Source organism: Cibotium barometz, chromosome 20, assembly GCF_041138505.1.
Source record: "Cibotium barometz isolate CiBa-2024 chromosome 20, ASM4113850v1, whole genome shotgun sequence".
Taxonomy (NCBI): domain Eukaryota; kingdom Viridiplantae; phylum Streptophyta; class Polypodiopsida; order Cyatheales; family Cibotiaceae; genus Cibotium; species Cibotium barometz.
Window position 1 is genome coordinate 25,009,324 of NC_141065.1, and position 22,058 is coordinate 25,031,381.

The following is a 22,058-nucleotide window of genomic DNA, read 5'->3' on the forward strand; positions in this document are numbered from 1 at the left end:
GTCTTTTTACATGTCTCAACAATGAGAGAAGATCTGAATTTATAGTTCTTGCCCAAAAGCACTTGAGAAAAGCACTTTCAAACTCACGTATAGTCCAAAAACCATCTTTGTAATAATAAAAGCTCTTCTCTTTTTAGTATTTAAAAAGCTTTTAATCTTTTGATTTCCAAAAGCTAATCACATCATTCCAAGCTTGTAAGGTGGCCTTGAGTTGCTAACTTGCCACATGTCAGTGCCATGTCACCATCGCCACGTCACTTTTTTTTTCAAACCTTTTTTTTTTAAAAATGCGTTGCATTTTTGCATATTAGGGACCTGTTTTTTAATGCTTCGGTGACATCCCCCCAACTTATTAAAACAGTTGTCCTCAACTGTTAGGTCTTGCTTTTCTTTGCTTTTTTCTTGTTGTGGGCTTAGCTCGTCTCTCTTTGGCTCTTGAGACATGGTTCTTCATGCGGAATGTCCTCCTCTTCTCTTGTGCTTGGCTTTGGGGAGCATCTTCCCCTCGTTGTTTTCACCCTTAACATAAAGTGACCTTGGGTTTGATTTCTCTAGCAAATACTCCCACCCCTTGCCCCTCTAGAGTTTCCCTCAGACAAGAGTTTCCCAGCATAATTCTCTTCCTATCAAGATCAACACGCACTAGTTATACGTTAGAAGACAAAAACACGTGCACACATGCTCGTCCTTGGGTTTGACTGGGCGTTCCCGACCCTTGGCATACATACACAGATATGCTCATAAGCATAAATAAAATGAACAAATGAATGCACAAACAGTTCCTTGGTTTTGACACCAATTTCTTGGTTTTTACACCAGTTCCTACTATAGTCCAACTAGCCATGTCAGTGTTTGACTATGGTAGACTAACAGTATTCATATCCATGTACTCAGTTATGATTTCCTTCACTGATAAACAGTGCCTCCATGAGATGGCTAGTCCCATGACTCTTGTACAAAAGATATAGTGTTGTTCAATCTCAAAGTTGCTCCTTTTGGATACAACTTGGACAACAACCCTGGAGTTCTAGAATACTCAATTCCCTAGAGTGGAATATAAACTTTGAGCATTCTCCTTTGTTCTTGGTTCCTTGTATGTCAAAATACAAAGGCCAGTGACATCTCCTTGGCTTCTAATAAGTTGTCCTCAACTAAAAAGCTTCCTGATATGCCTGTAAAACTTGTGGATACTCCACAAAGAAGTTCTCATCCACCCACTTGGCATCCATAGCCAAATAATTCTCGAAGGCACTTTCTAGTAACCTTGCCAAGCGATCCCCTTCTTTCCTTATGAAAGACAATCTACTCTGGTTGAACTTCCTCTAGCTCTTCAACTTTTGATGGATCCTCGTTCATTGGTTCCAAAGGTTCGGGACGCTTATAAGCTTTTAGGAGACTCACATGAAAAGCATTGTGAATCCTCCAATGATCAGGTAATGCTAGTCTGAAAGCCACATCGCCGACCTTTCCCTACACCCGGAAAGGTCCATAATACCTATTGGATAACTTAGGATAAAACTTCTCTTTGCCCTTCTTTCAAAGCCTTGCTTTCTCAAACTTCAACAATACCTAATCACCTTCCTTGTACTCCACCACCCTTCTATGCTTATCCACAACCTTTTTCTGCTTAGCCCTTGACCTCTCTATGGCTATCCGCACCTGTGCAAAAGCCGTATCTAGATCTTTGACATACTCATCTGGTGTAAAGATCTCATCCTTTGGCCATAAGCAACCTCAAACGGTACCTTTCCTTTGGCATCATGCACTGTATTGTTGTGGGCAAACTCTACTAGTGGAAGATACTTCTCTGACTCCGTTTTCTGTTCTACAACATATCACTTTAACAAATCCCATATGGCTGAATTTGCTATCTCACTATGGCCATCCGTCTGTGGATGATACGAGGAAGAAAAATCCAATTTCAACTGTCTCCAAAATCAGCTTTATACGTGTCTATCAAATCCACATAGCCACATATCAAGAAACTAGCTCAATCGAAGATGATGTTCGTCTAGCGTATGACCGTGGGAACAAGACCAAAAAAATAGAACCTTCTTAGGTCCTTGAAAAACATAAACCATCCTTCAATCCTCCAACTCCTCATGGAATTGGAAACTTGAAATCGTCGAGACAACTATCTGCCAGCTACAACATCATATCCATCCTTTCCAAGATCTGGTAAATCCTCGTACCTGGGGGGATATCATACCTCCCTCTTAAAACTATCAAGCACCACAACTGTCTCCTTCAAGCTATCAAAATCTTAGGGAATCTATACAATCTAGCAAGCGAGATGCACTCCCCCCCGTCCTGCTCTGCGTGCAGCCTGTGCTGTCCCCTTGCCCGTCTTCCCCCCTTGTTTGCGCCGGTGCCCGCCCCCCTACCCTCCCCATCGTCTTCTCCTACACCCGCCCTCTCCTCCCTTCGCTCTTTTCCGCGCCCACGCCCACTCCGCCCCCTTCCTTTCTGTGCCCCTCCCCTTTTTTTGTTTTTTTCTCAAACGCTTCCCCTTTTTTGCCCGTTTTTTCCTCCCTCCCTTCCCTTTCTCCTCCCTCTTTGCGCCCCCTCCCCCCACCCCCCCCCCCCTCACACACACACACACACACACACACTCCACTTGTGCCTTGTTCCCTTCCGTTTCCCCTTCTTTGTCCCTTCCTTGTTCCTCCGGCAGCACCCGCAACTTGTGGGCTGTTTTCTATTTCTGGCAAGTTCTGGTGTTCGCCCCCAGGAAGACTCCATGGCAGCCACTCTGTCCCACCCGACCGAGGCCACCATTACCTGCCTTTCTTTTTCTGAAGCAAACCTACAGCTTCTTGCTACAACTATTGCATCCCTAGAGACCTCCACTCTAGTATGCAAGATTGTCGGTAGCCGCCCCGTATGCGAACAACTCAAAGATGATCTTCAAGCTAGCCACCTAGGTGGACCTGCAAAGATCACAGACATTCATCCTTTGGGGCGCGGCTACTACCAAGTTGAGTTCGACTCACCAGCAGCGTCTGATCTTGTCGTGCAGTTGAGCCCCATTGCATTGTGTACGGCCCAGGCCTTCTTTGCACGGTGGCAACACAGCTTCAACCCGACATTTGACCCTCTCGCTGGAGTTTCAGGCTTTCCTGTGACAGTCTACTTCCCAAGCCTCAGGAAGGAGTACCTTCCTCTTCTCTTGTCGATCATTGGAGCCATTGGGAGAGTGATGGAATCCTCTCCCATTGCCACGTTGTCCCTTGCATGGGCTTTTGAGATTCCATCCCTCTGCATCTGTATCGCCTCACCAAAGTCAGTGTCCCATGTCATATCCATTCCTTGCCTTCGGGGAGACCCCATCATTCAGCGTGTGGAGTACTCAAGCCTTCCCGGCCAGTGCTTCATCTGCAGGCAAATGGGAGACCTTGCCAGAGTTTTCCCTCAACGACAGTCCAGGAGACCGCCTCCGGTGGTCCCTCCCCGGTCCCCATTCAGATCCGCACCAAGGGGTAGAGAGGGAGGCAGGCCCTCATTCAGCCGAGCATCTGGACCCAGCCACGGATGACTCTGCTTTTCCGGAGAGTGGCAGACTGTTGGCCCTCGCCAAGGCTGTCAGCCGACCACCAGAGCTAAGCGCCACCACTGAGCGTGCCTGGCTGGCAGAGAACAGGAGGATTCGGTTCTGTCAGAGAACCGTTTCGAGCATTTATCATAGCACCCACCACTCAGTGACGGGCCCTCTCCTGCCACTGCAAGGGTCCCTCCGGCCCCACTAGTTTGGCGGGCGCTTCCCTGTCGAGATTCCTCCTCCGGTTCTCAGTTTCTAGTGAGGCCTTTTTCCCACTGATCTCCCGGCATGCACCTCTCAGCACCCTCTAGCTCCGGAGGCCCATTCCCAACCGCTCCCTTCCCCCTCCTCTCCACCTCCCCACTTCTGCCGCCTCCTCCGCCATCCTCGCCTCCAACTCTTCCCGTTACAGCCCCGTCTGCCCCATCTTCTTCGTCCAATACTTTTTCAGATCACGCTCTGGTTATTCTGTCCTCAGAGAACCCCTAGAGGCAAGACAGGCACGCGAGCTCTAGGATTCCAGACAACCTCATTCAGGACCCCGAGATCTGCAGCAAGATAGAGCAGATATGGGCAGGACTGGATTTTATTTCAGGCTCTACTGCATGCACACTGGATGTGGGTCTGGGGGAGATCAACAGCTTCCTACAGGAGGCAGCCTAGAGTAGATTGGAGGGATTTCAGGAGAAGGAGAGGAGTCTGAGGAGGGGTCTGGCTTCTCTACAACGCCTTTAGGAGAGTTCCCTAGATAGCCCTTGGATTAAGAGTCAGCTTGCTGCCGCCCACACGAAGATTAGATGTATAGCGGAGAGGAGGGTGGAGTACAGGTATCATGCCAGGGCTTCCTTCTAGACCTAGGCCGGCGGCAGAGTCACAGGGGATTTTGGCCAAAATCTTCTTGGGACCACCTACAAGATTTTGGCCAAGGCCATCAATAGGAGACTTCATCCTTTCCTCCCAGACTTGATTCACGACACTCAGACAGGCTTTGTTCAGGATCGGAGTATTCCGGACATCTTCACCTCCTGGGAGGCGACAGCTTTGACCAAGATGCGACAGCAAGACCTCATGGTGCTACTCCTAGACTTTGAGAAAGCTTATGATAGGGTGGATTGGAGCTTTCTGGAGAGCACTATGAGCCGGATGGGGTTCCCCGCCGTGCAGTGGATCCGAGGTGTTTCAAGACTCTACTCAGCTTCTCACAATCAGGTTCTCATTCAGCAACCCATGGAGACAAATTTCCCCTCACTCGCTCGGTCCGACAGGGCTGCAAGCTGGCACCTCATCTTTTCTTATTCGTCGTCGAGGCCATGAGCAATTTTCTCTCAGCTCAGGAGACGAGGCTCCAAGGATTGCGTCTCCCCCTCCGTACTCAAGAGGAGCTACTGGACTCAGAGTTCACAGATGATACATCAGCTTACCTTTCTAGAGATGTGGGGAATCTTCAGAGATTCGTTGAGGCAATGAGATCTTTTGTCGCGCATCAGGAGTGTAGATCAACTGGCACAAGTCGTGTGGCTTTTGGGTAGGCTTTGCACCCACCCCGACTTGGTGTCTAGTTGAGGCTTTCTAGTGGATTCTGAGGGGCACTCCAGTTCGCTATCTTGGATGTCAAGTGGACATCAATATCTCTCTGGAGCAGCAACTTGCCCCCCTTCTTCTGAGTATTCGGAAGACGCTTTTGTACTGGAGTTCCGCGAGACTCTTCCTAGCTGGTATAGTGGTGGTGGCGAATCATGTCCTTGCCACCATGTCGTACATTACTTCTTGCTGGGCCTTCTCGCGAGCATGTATTGGTCAAGTACAATGGTTGATCCGGAACTTCTTATGGGACGGCAGTGATGACGGGAGGCCTGCCAGGGCCAAGGTGTCATGGAGAGTGATCATTCAGCCACGACACAAAGGGGGCCTTGGTATCATTGACCCAGCTATTCAAAGTCGCGTCCTACTGGGCAGGCTGATTTGTTAAAGGACTCCTTCTCGGTGGTGAGCCTTGGAAGGACTTCCTCTTGGCCCAAATTTCAGCCCGCACCCCACGTCTAGGGGCCCTTGGCTGCAGAGTACAAGATAGAGATGTGGGCCCGCAGATTTAGCCCTGCCTTTGAGGACAGATTTGCAACGAGTTTACTCGGAGCTTGGGACCACCTGAGGCTGGCCCTCAGGCAACTAGCTCTGGTTGCTTTAGGGGGAGCGTCTTCAACAGCCATTGATCTAGAACCCCTTGATCCGTTTACCCATTGGCCACATGTTGGGGGCCCGACCTCATGTATCTTGGGGCACATTGAGCTTACTAGGTCCCTTGGAGATTGGCTTGCACACAGGCAGTTACCCCCGGAGGTTCAGGAGAGAGGTTTGGCAGGGATGCGGGGTAGAGAGGGGCTTATTAGCATCGACATCGACTCTGCTACTCCTTAAGAGTGGCTAACTCCTATCCCAAACTCGACTCCCCCTGTGTGGCTAGGCATGTTTACTAGGCATGATATCGTTGTGGCGGTTCACGGAGCAGATGAGGGATGTGGTTTGCTCACTTTTTCTATTGGATCTCATGGCAGACTAGAGAGATCCGAGCCCCCCTTGGAGGATTTCAGTGGTTGCACCTTACTTAAGGTGAGAGTGATTGGATTTCATGCATGGGAGTGGCACATAGACGCACCACCGGCCAAGGTGGTCAGAGAGATTTTGGCCAGTGGGACCCCGGAGAGTGGACTTGGCATGATCACATTGATCGAGAGGAGACTCTAGATGCCCCCTTTTTTGCATATTTAGTGCAGCTAGGTTGGAGGATCCGGATGCCAGAGATTGATGGCACCTCAGCAGCAACAGTACACTAGCAATCACAATGCCTCTCATAGCGGTTCCTCTGATTTTTGGGAGAGGCTTTGGGACAATTTTCGGCCTAGAAAGGTCACCCTCTTTCTTTGGCTAATGGCACACAGGAGTTTGGCAGATGAGACGTGGCTAGCAGTTGGAGGTCGGCCAACAGCTTGCCCGAGGTGCGGCCACCCTCAGGAGTCTTAGCGACATTGTCTTTGGGATTGCCCGAAGGCTCAGTAGGTTTGGCGGCGGATTCTCCGCATATTCACGATGGATAGGGCCTCGACCCGGATCATTACATGGGGCATTGTCGCTTGGGCCACAGAGGCTGAGGTAGTCAGGGCTTATGAGGAGGATGGTGGAGGGCTATCCCTTCAGGCCTCTCACCTCCACATTTCAGTAGTACTAGTCACAGCCCCACCTACAGACCACTGGCGACCAGGCCCATGCCAAAGATGGGAGATTTGCAATAGCATTGCAGCCTGGTACATATGGCGAGCTAGATGCAGCAAAGCCATCGAGGGTACCCACACTCCGCTTGCAGAGTCTATCAGGAGCATTTGGCTTGACATCATACATACCCTCCACGGTCAGTGGGGGAAGTTGTAGGGTGGCTCTGACTGCATGTGGAAGCGGGGGGAAGCTTTCTTGAGGCTTTGGCAGCCTAGTCCTTTTCTCACTAATAGAGGTGGTGACCCCACTTGGCAGTACAAATCACTTGTGTGGTTGTCCCCCCCCCCCCCCCCCCCCCCCCTGCCCCCTGTATGAGATGGCCTTTTCCTCATAGAGTGGCCAGCCAGAGGAGAAGCGTCTCTTTCCACTCGTTAGATTACTTGATCCCTGCCCTGTACATGAGGCGAGTTTGTATCTAGCCCTTTGTGGTTGTATTTAGCCCTTTGTGGCGGTTTTTTCAGTAACTAATAGAAGGACCTTTTGCCCGAAAAGAAAAACTTTGAGGGAATCTGAGTTGCAATCCAACTCCTTCCAAACTATTGGCAGAACTATATGCTCATTACGATCATAGGCAAACTCAACCATAGGGATGTGTACCTCTCCTAATAACATGGTCGCTTGGAGCCGTATGCACAAAGCATAACAGCTGCCCAGTGGACTCTCCCCGCCTGGACCTACTGCCAACATCGAATAAATGCCCATTGGTCTAACATAGCCCTCTCAAGGAATCATGTAAGTCAACACTAAAATGGGTTAAAGATTCACCCTCCCAATCCTAGCTACCCCATCCATGAATAGTGTGTCATCCTAAAGACAGCTAGCTGTCAACAATAACTCACTGTATAGCTACTAGATTCGGAGATAGTGATGGAAGGCAATGCCATCTAAATTTTTGTGTGTTCACAAAGGGTCATATACATACATACATATTACATATGTATGTATGTATTTATTACCAACTAGCCGTAGGCCCAATATCCTCCTGTAGTTGCCATTTTTTTTACTGCCCATAGACGCCTGCCGGTAGGCGCTTTTTATCAGCCCATAGGTGATGCTGCGAAGGAAGCACCTTGGGGGGTTTTGAACCCAGAACCTCCTGGTCCTAGGCAAACACCTTCACCACTTGGGCTATCACCTCATTGGCAAGGTCATATATTTTCATATGGTATTGGCTGGATTAGAAGTTTCACTTGGTTATTAGAATCTGATGCTTTGGATGATTTTTGAGGAAATGACTTGTGAATGTGCATTGAAACAACTCAAACTTATTAATTGTTTTGTTTTTTGACAGTGGTGTTAAAGTGGTAAATCAGCTGCTGGCTGGAGTTCATATAGCGGCTGCTGCTGAAGCAATGGCATTTGGTGCTCGTTTAGGACTCAACACTCGGAGCTTGTACCAAAGCATTTCTGATGCAGATGGCAGTTCATGGTACATATTACACGTCAATGTGTGTGACTTTGTGTGTGTGTGTGTGTGTGTGTGGTCTCTACCAATGGCTTTCAATGTTTGGAGGACCACGTAAGCACTTGTTTCAATCAGGGCCATAGGTATTCCTGTGCATATTTTGAACAAATAAGAGTCATAATAATAATTAATATCTTTTTCCTCATTTGAGCTGACTAATTAGACTTTGTTGGTGCAAAGAAAAAACATGAAAGCATGAACTTGCAGTACATACTAATTCGCATGATCCATTATCAAGTAATTTTTGAAAATGTAGCAGAGGCTGGCCCTCTAGCCCATCTGGATCATTGCATGTCTACACTAGGCCCCAAGGGTTGCCTTATCTCATCATGTATGACGTCATTTCTATCTCATCCTAACTGATTGGAAGATGCCTCAATGATAAAAGCAAGGAAATGGGAGGAGTACATCCGATAGTCTGCAGAGATGAAGTGGGGTTCCCACTCTCCATGATAAAAGAGTGAATTCTTGTATGGCTAATTCCATGGAAGAAGGCCATGCACAATGAATTTTGACAATAATCTACTCTGCATATCAGGATCAATAATTACCATGACCTCCTTCATTCAACTGTTTCTTAGTCACCTCCAGTAATCCATGCACCTGCAAGGCGAATATGCTAGGTAACTTTTTTCCTAAAAGGAATCCTGCCTCTCCAGAATGTAGGTGCATAAAGGGTGAGGAATCTGACCTTCATATTACCGACCAGAACAATAATCCACTATGCTCTTGCATCAGGTAGAATTCGAGAACCAACCACCAAGGGAAGGATACTAGCGGAGATGGAGACATAAGGAATTGGAGGCCCCCTTTCAGAAGGTGTGGCCTCTAGCTTGCCCATCCCAATAAATAGGGCATCATCCAGTTTATGCTCTCATAACACAAGTATCTCAATTCGTCCCCCACAAGAGAGTGCTAGAGCTGGTACCTAAGAAACAGTCCAGTGCACGGTTAGGCAACCTGCAGAAGCTGTGATTATTCAACTGACAATTTTCAGGGGTGAAGATAATATTTGTGGAATGTCTTAGTGGAGTAAAGCGTTGCATTTGAGAGCTTTGGAAACTTGAGGGCAAAAGAAATAGGGATAGCCTAGAAGTAGCATGCCCATGGCTATGAGAGCTCTGATGGCATACAACCGCAGCATGGGGTCTGCTTTCTTGTAAAATGGCAAGTAATTGTACGTGGTGTTTCCCAAAATCAAAACCCCATTATTTCAAGTAATCTTGAAATAAATGACTATGAATTTGCTGAGTCCTATGATGTCAAAGCCACCATTGTAGTGGATTTCAACAACAGATGGTACTGCAAGTCTAGTGTTCTGGCCACCTCACAACCTTAAGGAGATGACTGTAGAGGAGTTAAGTGGTTGCTTGGAGACGGGGGGACAGCTATCAAAAAGGTGGGAGCCAACCTTTGTACTCCATGTCCTATTGATCGGTGCCAAGGTCCAATCATTTCAAGAGACATATCTATCATAAACAGGCTTTGTGTGTATGGATAGATCACGGCAACATTTTCTTAGAAGATTGCAGGGCTCATCCTCGACATTAGAGGGCGGCCAGAGAGCTGCCATCAAAGGCATGAGATCAGGGGCCTTTTTTATATACTACACGGCATCCGGTAGCATTATATTAGAGTGGAATCATCATACTATGCTTCTTTTTTAGTTAATATCCTATCATCAATATGAAGGTTGCTTCAGAAGCCTGCACTGCTATACAGTATACTCCCTCATCTAAAAGAGTGTACCAAACATACCCTTATTTTTCATCTGAGACCGAATCCATCACATATGTATGGCTGTTAAAGCAAGTATCAGAACTTACTTTTAGACATTGCTTTTGTACAGGATGTTTGTCAACCGAGTGCCACATATGCTGGATGCAAATTATACTCCCTTCTCCGCAGTCAATATTTTTGTCAAGGATCTTGTATGTAATGTAATGGTGATATTAATTTGGAACATTGTTAACAATATCTTAATGCCTTGATCTTACAATACTGATATTAATTTGGAACATTTGTTTACAATATCTTAATGCCTTGATCTTACAATGTAAATCTTGTGCAGGGAATCGTGCTTGGTCAAGGCAAAAGTTGTGGAACTTATCTGCATCTTGCTGCTACAGCACACCAGCAGTTTCTTTTAGGTGACCTGTGCAAAAGCTGTGCATGCTGCCAAGCTTGTATTACTAGTTGGCTAAGCATTCTCAATACTAATTAGGTCAAGATGATTTTTTGTTAAATTTTAACCCCTTCTTTTATAACAGCTGCGGCTGCCGGATGTGCCTATGAAGATGACTCTGCTGTCGTGAAGGTAAGTTCCGCATTGAAATGAACTTTGTCAATGATTGCGACACCGTTAATGAGTTGGTACATGTAAATGCTCCATTGGATTTTGAGTATATCACTCTTAAGAATGATTAACCCAGGCCATAGGTACGGACATAATAAGGGGTGGTGGGGGTGGGTTTTTCTTTTTTTGGGAAAAAGGGGGGAAGGGGGGGGGTTAGGGTGCGCGGACATCATTGACCCAGTTAGTAAGTGCATGCATGTGTGTGGTGTGTGTGTGTGCATGTGTGCATGCATGTTCTCTAATTGGTGATTTTTTCTACCTTGAAGATTTATGAGAAACTAGCAGGCATATCTGTAGCTTCCATGGAGATACACAAGTCTTCAGAATCAGAGCCAACTCCAACTCCATCTTTCATAGCTTCTAGAGCTCAACTGGCATCTAAAAGTGAGATGTTGAACAGTCTTGTTCCCGAGTGGCCCAAAGATCCAGTCGATGAAATCAGCAAATTGGAGAACAGTGGGCAGGCCAAGGTCCTGGTGGTGCTTGATGATGACCCGACCGGTACACAGACTGTACATGGTGTAACAGTGTTGACCGAATGGTAATTTAAGTCTTCCAAGCATGCAAACATCTTTTTCGACAAATCATGGGTGCCCTTCCATTTTTTGCAAACCCATTCCACCAAATTCCTTCCATGGTTTTAATAGGGGTGTAGACTTTATAAGGGAAGAATTTCTCAAGCGATCCAACTGTTTTTTCATCTTAACCAATTCACGAGCTCTGAGCGCCGAGAAGGTAAACATAGATATCATGTTTTAATCTATTGATTAGAAGTTAAAGATGCAATAAAAAACTTAAGGGCATTTTACATGCTGCATTGACAGGCATCCGCTTTGATTCAGAAGATAACCACTAATGTGAAAGCAGCTGCCACCCTGACAGACAGTCTGTATACCATTGTTCTTAGAGGTGATTCGACTCTTCGTGGACACTTTCCCGAGGTCTGCAAGACATGTTCAATGCAAAAACAGTCAAGGAGACTTACACTGTTACAGAGAATCGCTTATGAATTTTACATGGCCAGGAACCCGATGCGGTAGCATCAGTCATAGGGGAGACGGATGCATGGATTATATGCCCTTTCTTCCCACAGGGTGGACGCTACACAATTGATGATATACACTATGTTGCTGATGAGGACAAGTACCAATTTTTCATAATATAGTAAACATGTGGTTTTCCAAACTTTTCCTTCATGATCCTTCAAGTTTTTCAAGTTAAAACTTAATGCTATGTTTATATCTCTTCAGACTTGTCCCAGCAGGAGAGACTGAGTTCGCAAAAGATGCTGTATTTGGATACCAGTCGTCGAATCTTAAAGAGGTATGTCTGCCTTTTTTTTCCTTGGTCTCTCTGTATATTACAATGGTTGACGATACCTGCTTGCACTGCAGTGGGTTGAGGAGAAAACAAAAGGCCGTGTAAAAGCTGCACATGTGAGTGCAGTCTCAATTCAAACCATACGCAAAGGCGGTCCATTGGCGGTGTGTGAAGACCTTTGCAGGCTACCAAAGGTGAGGAATAGTTGCCTGCTTTGTCAGATCCCTAATCTTCCATTAGTTTTTTTTTTAAAGGGCATCAAACATGATACATAAAGAGCTCTCAAATGAGATCTAAATCTAGAAAAAAAAAAGGGGGGAGATGGGGCTGAGAGGAAGATTACATTTGCTCCCCAGGGGGATGTTTGGTAAAGCACCACACTGGTGGCTTGTTGTGCCAAGTGATCCTGTCCTCATCCCCAGACAGGAAAGGCTGCCCGACAGTCCTGCATGCCCTGAAGGTGCTCCCATCTGCTACGGAGGAAATGGATAAAGTCAGTCCAGAAGCCGCAGACTGAATCTGCAGGGGGAGTAGCCATCCCCTCAAGGCTCTCACAACAACACAATCGGTTAAATCTGCCATGCCACCATTCTACTGATCATCTCACACTGACTTTTGGGGAGATATAGATGTCTTCCACTTTGTCACTCTGGTGCCAAACTGGCTACAGTGATCGTCAGCTGCTGAGTAGTGCTACTCAGGTGCCATCCTCCTTGTAGTGGAGAGCAGGCAATGGAGATGTCTCCATTGACTGCACCACAATTGATGAAGTGGTCACTTTGATGGTCCTGAGTGGTGCAGGATCCTCCTCCAAACCTGCTGTGCTATGGGGCAGCCCCATTGACAGGGACACTAGGATTCCCCAGGTGCTTTGTTGGCTCTTTCATCTTGTGTCTCCTGGTTAACTTTTTTTTTGTATGCCCAGGGCTCAATCTGCATTGTGAATGCAGCCAGTGAGAGGGATATATCTGTGTTTTCTGCTGGAATGCTTCAGGTTTGTGAATGTTCTTTCTTTCTGTATGCTTTGTCAATGTTACCTTTTTATTAAGTTCAGATAATGTGTGTTTTGCTAGATTTTTAACAATTGCTGTTGCATGTGAAAAGCAGGCTGAGTTGAAAGGAAAGCGATTTCTATGCCGTACTGCTGCTACTTTTGTGTCGGCTAGGATCGGAATAAAGTACAAGCTCCCCGTAACTCCAAAGGACCTTGGCGTTTTTAAATGCAAAAATGGAGGGTTGATTGTTGTGGGTTCTTATGTTCCAAAGACCACTAAACAGGTTGTTACTCCCAAACTGTTATCATTGTTATAACTTATACTCGAGTCATAATTAGGCTTTTTACATAATGTGCGCTAGTTTGACAGGCCCATCTTGATCATCTCTGCCTGTCCAATTGGCAGGGGTTTGTCTGTGATGAGCCTTGTATTTTAATCAGGTGATGTAAGTTAACATATTTTAATCACAATTTGATGAAGTGATACTCTTGTGGAAGGTTGAAGAACTGAAAGCACGCTGTTCCCATCTCATCCATTGCCTTGTGGTGTGTCTTTCTTGAATTTTCTTTTTAACTACCTTAATTATGAATCGTTTCATTACCTTAAATTTAGCATTTTACCATACTCAGTGTTTATAACCACTTGACTTTGTCATTAACTTGAGGCCAGGTTCATGTTCCCCTCCTTGCATCTGGCTCACTTGCATCACGCGAAGCCGAAATCAATCAAGCTGCTACAGCTGCGGATGCACTGCTTGCTGCGGGGAAGGACACTGTCATCATGACAAGTCGGGATCTCGTCATTGGAAAAGGTGGGCATTCAAAGAGAATTATCATGTAATATGTTTAAATTGTTGGGGTAGAGTAGTTTTATTTCCAAAAAACTTCATTCTATCAGTAATTGGACTAAGTTACAAACCTATGGATGTGCTGGGTTTTGATAGATGACTCAGAGAACCTGGAAATAAACAGCAAGGTGAGTTCAGCACTTGTTGAGATTGTCAAGCGCATTCGGGGACGGCCACGGTATTTGCTTGCAAAGGTGGGTGCAGGACCAGATTATCATGTTTTGACTTCCTACTTTGAACTCTAGGGTGCCTTTCATCGAGGATAGTATCCTGAAGTGCTTTTTCTTCTTTTTTTTTAGTGAAGATGTGTTTTTATTAATAATAACTGTTTATACTCACCAGACCAGCAATGTTAGCTTTCACTAAACAAATAACTTTCTTAGGATCTACACTTTGCATGCCATCATTAACAAAGACCAGAGTGTTCCTCGTAGACCATATCTCCCACAGGCACGTTAATCTTGCAAATCCAAAAAGGCTAGTACCCTCCTCTGTTGGACCAATCTTTTTACCCAAAACCCAATGGGACCATGTACATTGCAGCCCCAAAAATGTTTCCCCCCCATTTAGAGAGCTGTGTCCAAAAGGGGCAATCCCAAAAGGCATGCTTGAAATCCTCGATGGCTGTTTTGCATCTTGGGCATATCCCTGAGGCCATATTTTTTATCATCAGCTTACAGCCTAATGGAAGAGCCCCAACCATGATTCTCCACAAAAAAGTTTGAGCATGTGTTGGCAGTTTGGATCCCCAAATTCTTCTGCACAGCTGGATTCCTAGTATTTGTCCAGCCAAGCTACTTTCCATATTGTATTGAAATCTTTAAAATCTCTCTTCTCTTGCATTAACATCTGATAAAACTTGGCAGTTGATTCCCGACCAAGGGGAAGTCCATCTGAAGTGCTTGTTCTTAAACTCACATCCCTTCTTTTTTAAGACATGGATTTGATGTAGCATAGTATCCTTAAGTGCTTATAGGATGTGGTAGCTCCCATACTTTATAAGAGATTTGGGGCTCCATTAGCTAGTGGTCTCATTGCCTTTTACATTTGGAGTCAAGTAGGGCTGTCGGACTCTTTTTGGCTGTATTTTGAGATGATATCTGATTTTATCAAGAGGTCAAGAGGGGATGGTTCTTCATTGAAACAAAGCTCAAGTCTTGTTGTCATTCTATTGTATGCAGATATTATCGTGTTGATTTCCTCTTGATGGAAAGGGCTTCAAAAGCAATTGGGTGCACTAGAGGCCTTCTGTTAGCAAATAGATGTGGAGGTAGACCTCAGTAAGACCAAAAATTCACATAGGAATCATTAGAGATGGACCACTCCCATGCATACGGTATTTGCCGGCCCTTGCTTTACAAAGAGATCCACCGCTGTAGTCCTCTCAGGGGAAGAGGGTCAGCCAGCTGTGGGGACCAACTGAGAAAATAAGTGCAGGCCCCCCATCAAAGCCAGGACTGCTAGAGGGAAATCATGGTGAGTGAACATGCCAAGCCACTCCAGGGGGGGAGGGTCTCGGAGGGGCGTCCACAATCAGGGGGGATGGCTGAGTCACTGAGACGAGGCTGATCTGATTGCGGCCCGGATCTGTGCGAAGCGTCTGTGTCCTATGTCTCTTGGGGGAGCCTCCTGAAGCTGGCCCACTGTCCCCAGGACCAGTGCTGAGAGGCCTCCACACAATCTAAGAGCAAGTGCCTATGGGGTGACCACTCAGCATCCTGAAGAGGGGTTTCCAAATCAAGGGATGGCGAAGTCTCTCCTTATGTGAGAGGTGGTAATTGGGTGAGAGCTAGCTTGAGGTGGCCCCAAGCTCTGATCAAAACTGACAGCGAAGCGGTCCTCGAAGAGGAGCAGAGGCCGTGGGCTTGGGCATCCGTGAAGATCCACCACACACTAGGGGTCTAGGGTCCCCCGAGAGTCAGCGTGTGGGTCGAAATCCGACCGAGGAGGAAAGCCTTCCAAGGCTGACCCCCTGGTTCTGAGGGCCCCAAACGACCAGAGGCTTTGAGCTGAATAGCTAGATCAATGATGCTTAAACCCACCATGTTGGTCAATGAGGTGATAGCTCAAGTGGAGGTTCGAAACCCCCCTTCGTGCTTCCTCAGTGGCATCGCCTACGGGCGGATAATTAAGCGCCTATGGGCGGTGGAAAATCACGAAGGGGGGCTCGAAACCCCCCTTCGTGCTTCCTCAGTGGCATCGCCTACGGGCGGATAATTAAGCGCCTATGGGCGGTGGAAAATCAGTAACCATGGGAGGATCTTAGGCCTAATGGCCCCCCCAAAAAAAAAATGTCTCCGGAAATCTTGGGGAGCCCCCGCCGCCTCCACTGCCCTCTCCTCTGCCTCCTCCTCTGTCCCCGCCGTCTCCTCTTCCCCCACCTCCTCTGCCCTCGTTTCTGCCCCCCTCTGCTGCCCACGCCGCCTCCTCTACCTACTCTTGTGCCCTCCACCGCTTCCTACCCCAAGCTGCCTCCTGCCCGCTCTTCTGCCCCCCACCTCCTTCTCTACCCTTTGCTTTTCCTTTGGATTCGAGTCGGCCGCCCACCCTCACCCCCACAGGACGGGAGAATTATCAATTTTTTTGCAAGACGAGCTCACTTCTCTCCAACACGACATTGACATTGAGGTCTATTGCGAGGGTTTATGGCTCCCACCCCTCTTGCTCGCAAGCCCGTGAATGGCTTCTGGCAGCTCTCCCTTCGGAGCTGATTGTGCACTTCCAAGATACACGTCTACTTGGTCGAGGCTTCCTCTTGGCCCTAGGAAGATTTTCTTCTTTCAATACCACGTGGGCTTTGATCCAGTGGTGGAGAATGAGCGGCTTACCTCGGTCTCATTGTAGTTCCCTACTCTTCGTTGGTGTTATAGCTTTCATAGGGGCATCTTTTGGCCAGGTTTTAGAGGTACCAATCCTTCCGAGCTCTCCCGCCTCAACTTACGCTGTTGTCACTGTGGCTTCTGATGGTGTACCTCGGGTTTTTGTGCTTGTTCCTGTTGCATCGATTACTGACGATCATATCATGCTTCAAAGGTGTGACGGCTCGCATTTCTATCAAAGGATGGAGATTGCAAGCAGACCTGACCAGTGTCAAATTTGTCGTCGACAAGGCCGCATTGCTACTAGAGATTGTCCCAAATCAAGAGATTACACTAGGAGGCGACGTGGTCCTACCCAACAAATGCCTCTTGCAGCTACCCAGACTCTAGTTGCCCCTATGTCCTAGCTACCATATAGCGTTGGGTTGTGGTTAGAGATGGCAGGCGCCCTTAGACCCGCGTACCTACCCCCTTACCCGCACCCTAAGAGGAGCACCCCAACCCTTTTGCAGCTCTTGCCTCACAAGATGTGGATCCTTCTTTGGAGGATGAGGCTCTGCAGGCACAGGATTTGGATCCCTCACAAGAGGATGTAGCATTACAAATACAGGATGATTGCACCCTCGAGGATGACACTATGCAATCGCATTATAATGGTACCTCTCCAATTTTGAGGACCGGCCCTAGCTTTTCCCCATAGTGGGAATGAGACGTAAGGATCTCATTGTCAGATTTTCCCTCCCTTACCTATGCGAGATGTACCACCATCTCTAAAGGGGTTCCTTCGTCAACCACAAGACCTGGTCATTCCTACTCTACGTCCTTACGAGGATTGTCTCATGGAACATTCAAGGTCTTTGGGTTTTTTTCCATGTCGGCAAAAACAGATTGTCAAGACTCAACTTCACAGTGTAGTTACAGGTGGACATATGAATGTATTGCTCTATCAAGAGCATAAATTGGATGCTAGCCAGTGTGGGAGATCCGGCAAGCTTCTTTCGGGACACCTTTTGGTCACCAGCCATTGGTACCACAGGTGGTGCAACACTTCAAAATCGGATCATTGTCTAGTGGTTTTATGCATTAAAGATTCGAGCCGCCATGGATCAGCACCTCATATATGCATCCCTGATCATTTTCTCTCAGATGCAGAGCTATCACGTCAGATGCTTGATATTTGGAGATCTCATGTTTTCTCGTAGGCCTTTCAAAGTATAGCCTTTGCTCTCCGTGATATTAGCAACATTTATCACATGTGTGCCCTTTCTAAGAGACTTAGAAAGGGCTATTAGCTGCCTTACAAAGAGAGCATGAGAAACATCATCACGCTCACTAGGTTGCAGACTCTTTATGTACTGTTAAGGCAGAGCTTCATCATTCTCCGCTACCATGCCCAAGCAGCCATGTGCACCTGCCCAAAGAAAGTTCCGTACCAAGCTTTGCATCTGTCTGAGGCATGCCCGGGAGAATGCCCAACAAGTGGTAATGTATGACATGGTGGCCAAGAGCACCTAGTTAGCCGCCACCACCACTTGGCCAATGAGGGAGAGCCGGCAGTGCTCTAGTAAAGGAGTTTCTTCCGAATGCTCGCAAGAAGAGGGGCAAGCTGCTGCTTCGCCGAAATATCAATCCCCACTTGGCATCCCAAATATGTGATCGGGGTGCCATGGGGAATCCACTGAAAAGACTCAACTAGTCTCCAAGCCACGGTGGGTGAGGATCCAACCCAAAAACCACATGACTTGTGCCAGTTGATGAGGGTCCTAGGGTCTTGATGCCATGCAGAAGGCCTCCTTGGCATGCGCAAATCTCTGAAGATTCCCCTCCTCTCCCGAGAGGTAGGTGTCAGTATCATCTACAAACTCGGAGTCTAGAAGCTTCTTCTGAGAGCGAATGGGGAGACAAAGACCTTGCAGCCCAGCTCCCCGGGCAGCCAAGAAGCTGGCCTTGGGACCCCTAGGTACCCCTAACGACTAATCTGGAAATCGTGAACCTGTCCCCTGAATGAGGACCTGACTATGGGCAGCGGAATAAAGCACTGAGACTCCCCGTATCCATCCGGTTGTGATAGTTGCATATATATATGTATATATATATATGTATATATATATATATATGTATATGTATATATATATATATGTATGTATGTATGTATGTATATTTTAGGTGATACAAGGCTGCCTCAGTGACATCACTGCTTATGTTAGGCACACAAATATTTGGATATTGTATGATACCCCTCTAAGAGGTGGTTCACACACATGCACACTACCTCACTCATAAGAGTGGGTTCACACATAGACATACACTTACACACTATGTTGACCAAGTACACACACAACACGGCTTAGCAACCATTCACACACACACTTAGATCAAGCACACACAGACCATAACAACCACAGCGATAAGGCCTTGCTTCCAATATTCCAATGAGCTGCCTATATAAAGTTCCATCCACATCTAATTCTATATTGAATGCTGAAATTTTCTGGTTTGGCTCCAAATGTTTGTCATGTGGCCGATTGTCTCGTTAAAGCCCCTTTTTGGCCTTTGACTTTAATCATACAACTTATGCCTTTGGGCATGCCCTTAGGCCTTTCTATTTCACATTAGGCACCTCAACCACTGGAGTAACAGTCATCATCCCCAACTACTAGAGGCGAAGGCAAGCACCCCTGATCCGGAGTCAACAATTTCAAAGTCACAGATTGGATTAAAAATAGATGGTAGCGTTGACCAACCTACCAGGTAAAGGCAGGCAGCCCTTGTTAGGAGTTGACACGCTTTTGTTTCATGGCCTATTCTGGACTCGGAGAAACTTAGTACTCATGATGAGAAGATTCTTGGCTATATATATATATATATATATATCATCTGGGCATGTTCCTGGATTCATCTAGGTATATATATATATAATATATCATGACACAGATGATTCGTATAGTTTGTTGCCTTCTCGTTACTTTTCTAATACTCTTTTTTAATCCTTTTTGTTACATGCCACAATACATTATATTTGTGTTTTGATGGGCTGCTATTGTCTCCTAGACGACTGTGATCTTCTATGACATGTCAATAACTTTTCTTTCGATGCTTTCCTTTCTCACCCACATGCACATGCACACGCATACAACACTTGACCCTTGACTACATCTAACAACAGCAATCATCTGTTCACATGAGCCCTCTGTGCTGGTTGATATGGAAAGTGTTTGAGAGATAAGTGGCATTCTTTTAGCTAATGTTTGAAGCTACTGCTCTTCGCATGGAATTGAAGTAAATTCCCAAATGTAGCATGCCTACAACAAAGGAAATGCCAGTGTATGAAACAGTGCACAGTGTTTAAGTGTTTAATTTTTCTTGTTGCAGAAGCTGTTGTGAAAAGTTGTGTTGAGAACACAATCTTGCTTGTTGTCAACTGGATATGAATTGTGCCAACTTTATCTTATTTGTTTTTCAGGGTGGAATAACCTCTTCAGACTTGGCAACTAAAGCCATGCTAGCACGTCGGGCTGAAGTAGTTGGACAGGCATTAGCTGGTGTTCCAATTTGGAAGCTTGGTGAAGGGAGCAGACATCCTGGGATACCTTATATTGTGTTTCCAGGTGGTGCACTCAATGATTCATCCAAGGATGTACTTGTTTGCATCCTGTGTCGGAAAACCTACTAGTTATGTTGTTGCATATGTTTTTTTTTCCAGAAACGAGACTTGTATTAAGTATGAAAAAGTATACAAGAGGCATTTCATACCAAAGGGGGAAATCTCAACCAATCAGGTGCCTTGTGCTGCCAACAAGGTCCCATATGAGTGGTAGTGAAAAAGATGCCTATGATCCCACTCTCATAAACTGGTGACACTTTCTCTCCGTACCCCTTGAAGATCCCTGGATTTTGGCCAAAGTGACCATGAGGGTGTGGAAGATATCACTCCAAATCATGCAAATGCACTATGTATCACACACCAATGTGCCCTCAATGGCCTCAGTGCATCTAGCCTTGCAAATGTGCGAGGCTTCAATGCTAGCAATAATCTTCCATGCATTGTCCAACCTTTGTGTAGGTGGGACATATACTGACTCTGGCAGGTCCTAATGAGAAGACGACACCGCTAAGTAACTCCCTAAATGGCCATAATGACAAGATCCCTATCGTTCCCCTCATACCTGAGCTATAGGCTCAATTTTGTCAACCAAATGATAGCACCAAAAGAAATGTAAGTATCCCTCCTCATCCTTCCAAAGAGATGTGCCATCGCAGTCCAAATCCTTTGTGCTTCCCTGCACTCCCATAAGCAATGGTAGACTATCTCTAAAGCTCCTGCACATCTTGTGCATGTTTGGCTAACACCGACAACGACCAATCTCCACTGGTGGGTGGCGAGACCACCATGTAGAGAAAGCCAAACAAAGGAAGATCTATGTGTTTGCCTGTAAGAGTGCCACCACCTCCTCCAAAAAGTCATGTGAATGTTAGGTGTGATAGCAAAGCCTCCCAATAAGGCTAAGAGGAGGGACGTTGTGAATGTGTCCCAAGACCAGATGCCTGGCGTTCTACACAATGTAACTAAAGAAGGGGCATGCTTTTCATTGGGTTGGTAGCATCCCTCCTCTCCCACTCACCAGGATCCTGATGCAAATACTTGATAGGGAATCTGTCGTACAACCCAAGGGACCAAGCACTTGTGCTCACCCCTAGGGGGGCTCAATACAAAAGTGCTTCCTTGCTCTGCCAACAACTCTCACACGACCCAAGACCGGACCCTCGGTGATATCCTCCTGCACATTACATCTATCCAAATACCATGCATCTTGTGCAGTGAAAAAGACTGGTGCGTCATCCTCACTTGGCAATGGGAGGCCCATAACCTGTAGAGGTACACGTCCCTAAGAAAACTCCAAATCCACGAGTGATGAAGCCCTTCCAAGAAGGTCCCTATGATCCAATGGTTGGGTATGGCAGCCTCAATATGCACATTGTCCTCTAACTAGTGCCCCTTAGATACTGCATAAGCACCCTTCTCTCTGATCCTCCGTGAGGCTTTTTAGCCTCTTCCAATCGAGTACTTTGGGAAAGAGTCTCCGAGTCAACCCTCTGAATATGCGTAGCGGCCCCAAGAGGTCCATACTCATTCAAAATCAAGTCATCATAATGGGCTGTCTGTTAGCCTCAGCTGACTGCAGAGGTATGTGAATCAAGAACCTCATCATGTGATCACAAGCTTGAAGAACGGTTAGGGAGGATGGGGGGGGGCGATGCTTTGCCTCAGAAAAGATAAAGTGTGGGTGGTATATCCAGTCACCTCCCCTAACCGCCAGAGTACACCTCGTAACCTACTGTATGAGAAAGTCCTTCCATGGCTCAGTGCCAAGAAGAAATTCTCTGATAATCATCTTACAAAGCAACGCCTTACACTGCACCTTTGGATCTATGATGTTCAATCCCCCCTCT

General features: G+C 46.6%; 1 protein-coding gene across 2 annotated transcripts in view; it reads left to right on the plus strand.

The window, feature by feature from the left end:
- LOC147627693 (ketose-bisphosphate aldolase class-II family protein) overlaps nucleotides 1–22,058 on the plus strand; it is a 78,413-nt gene that overhangs the window by 25,085 nt on the left and 31,270 nt on the right. The window contains exons 6-21 of one of the 2 annotated variants that reach the window (XM_086814626.1): nucleotides 8,097–8,234; nucleotides 10,120–10,201; nucleotides 10,342–10,420; nucleotides 10,541–10,587; nucleotides 10,893–11,167; nucleotides 11,274–11,361; nucleotides 11,451–11,567; nucleotides 11,651–11,769; nucleotides 11,877–11,949; nucleotides 12,021–12,140; nucleotides 12,872–12,940; nucleotides 13,054–13,224; nucleotides 13,439–13,486; nucleotides 13,611–13,752; nucleotides 13,885–13,982; nucleotides 20,071–20,215. In XM_086814626.1, the coding sequence (XP_086670752.1) occupies nucleotides 8,097–8,234; nucleotides 10,120–10,201; nucleotides 10,342–10,420; nucleotides 10,541–10,587; nucleotides 10,893–11,167; nucleotides 11,274–11,361; nucleotides 11,451–11,567; nucleotides 11,651–11,769; nucleotides 11,877–11,949; nucleotides 12,021–12,140; nucleotides 12,872–12,940; nucleotides 13,054–13,224; nucleotides 13,439–13,486; nucleotides 13,611–13,752; nucleotides 13,885–13,982; nucleotides 20,071–20,215 (1,811 nt within the window). Of the gene's footprint in view, nucleotides 1–8,095; nucleotides 8,235–10,119; nucleotides 10,202–10,341; nucleotides 10,421–10,540; nucleotides 10,588–10,892; nucleotides 11,168–11,273; nucleotides 11,362–11,450; nucleotides 11,568–11,650; nucleotides 11,770–11,876; nucleotides 11,950–12,020; nucleotides 12,141–12,871; nucleotides 12,941–13,053; nucleotides 13,225–13,438; nucleotides 13,487–13,610; nucleotides 13,753–13,884; nucleotides 13,983–20,070; nucleotides 20,216–22,058 lie in introns of those variants that run through there. The other variant, XM_086814627.1, reaches the window with a different exon arrangement.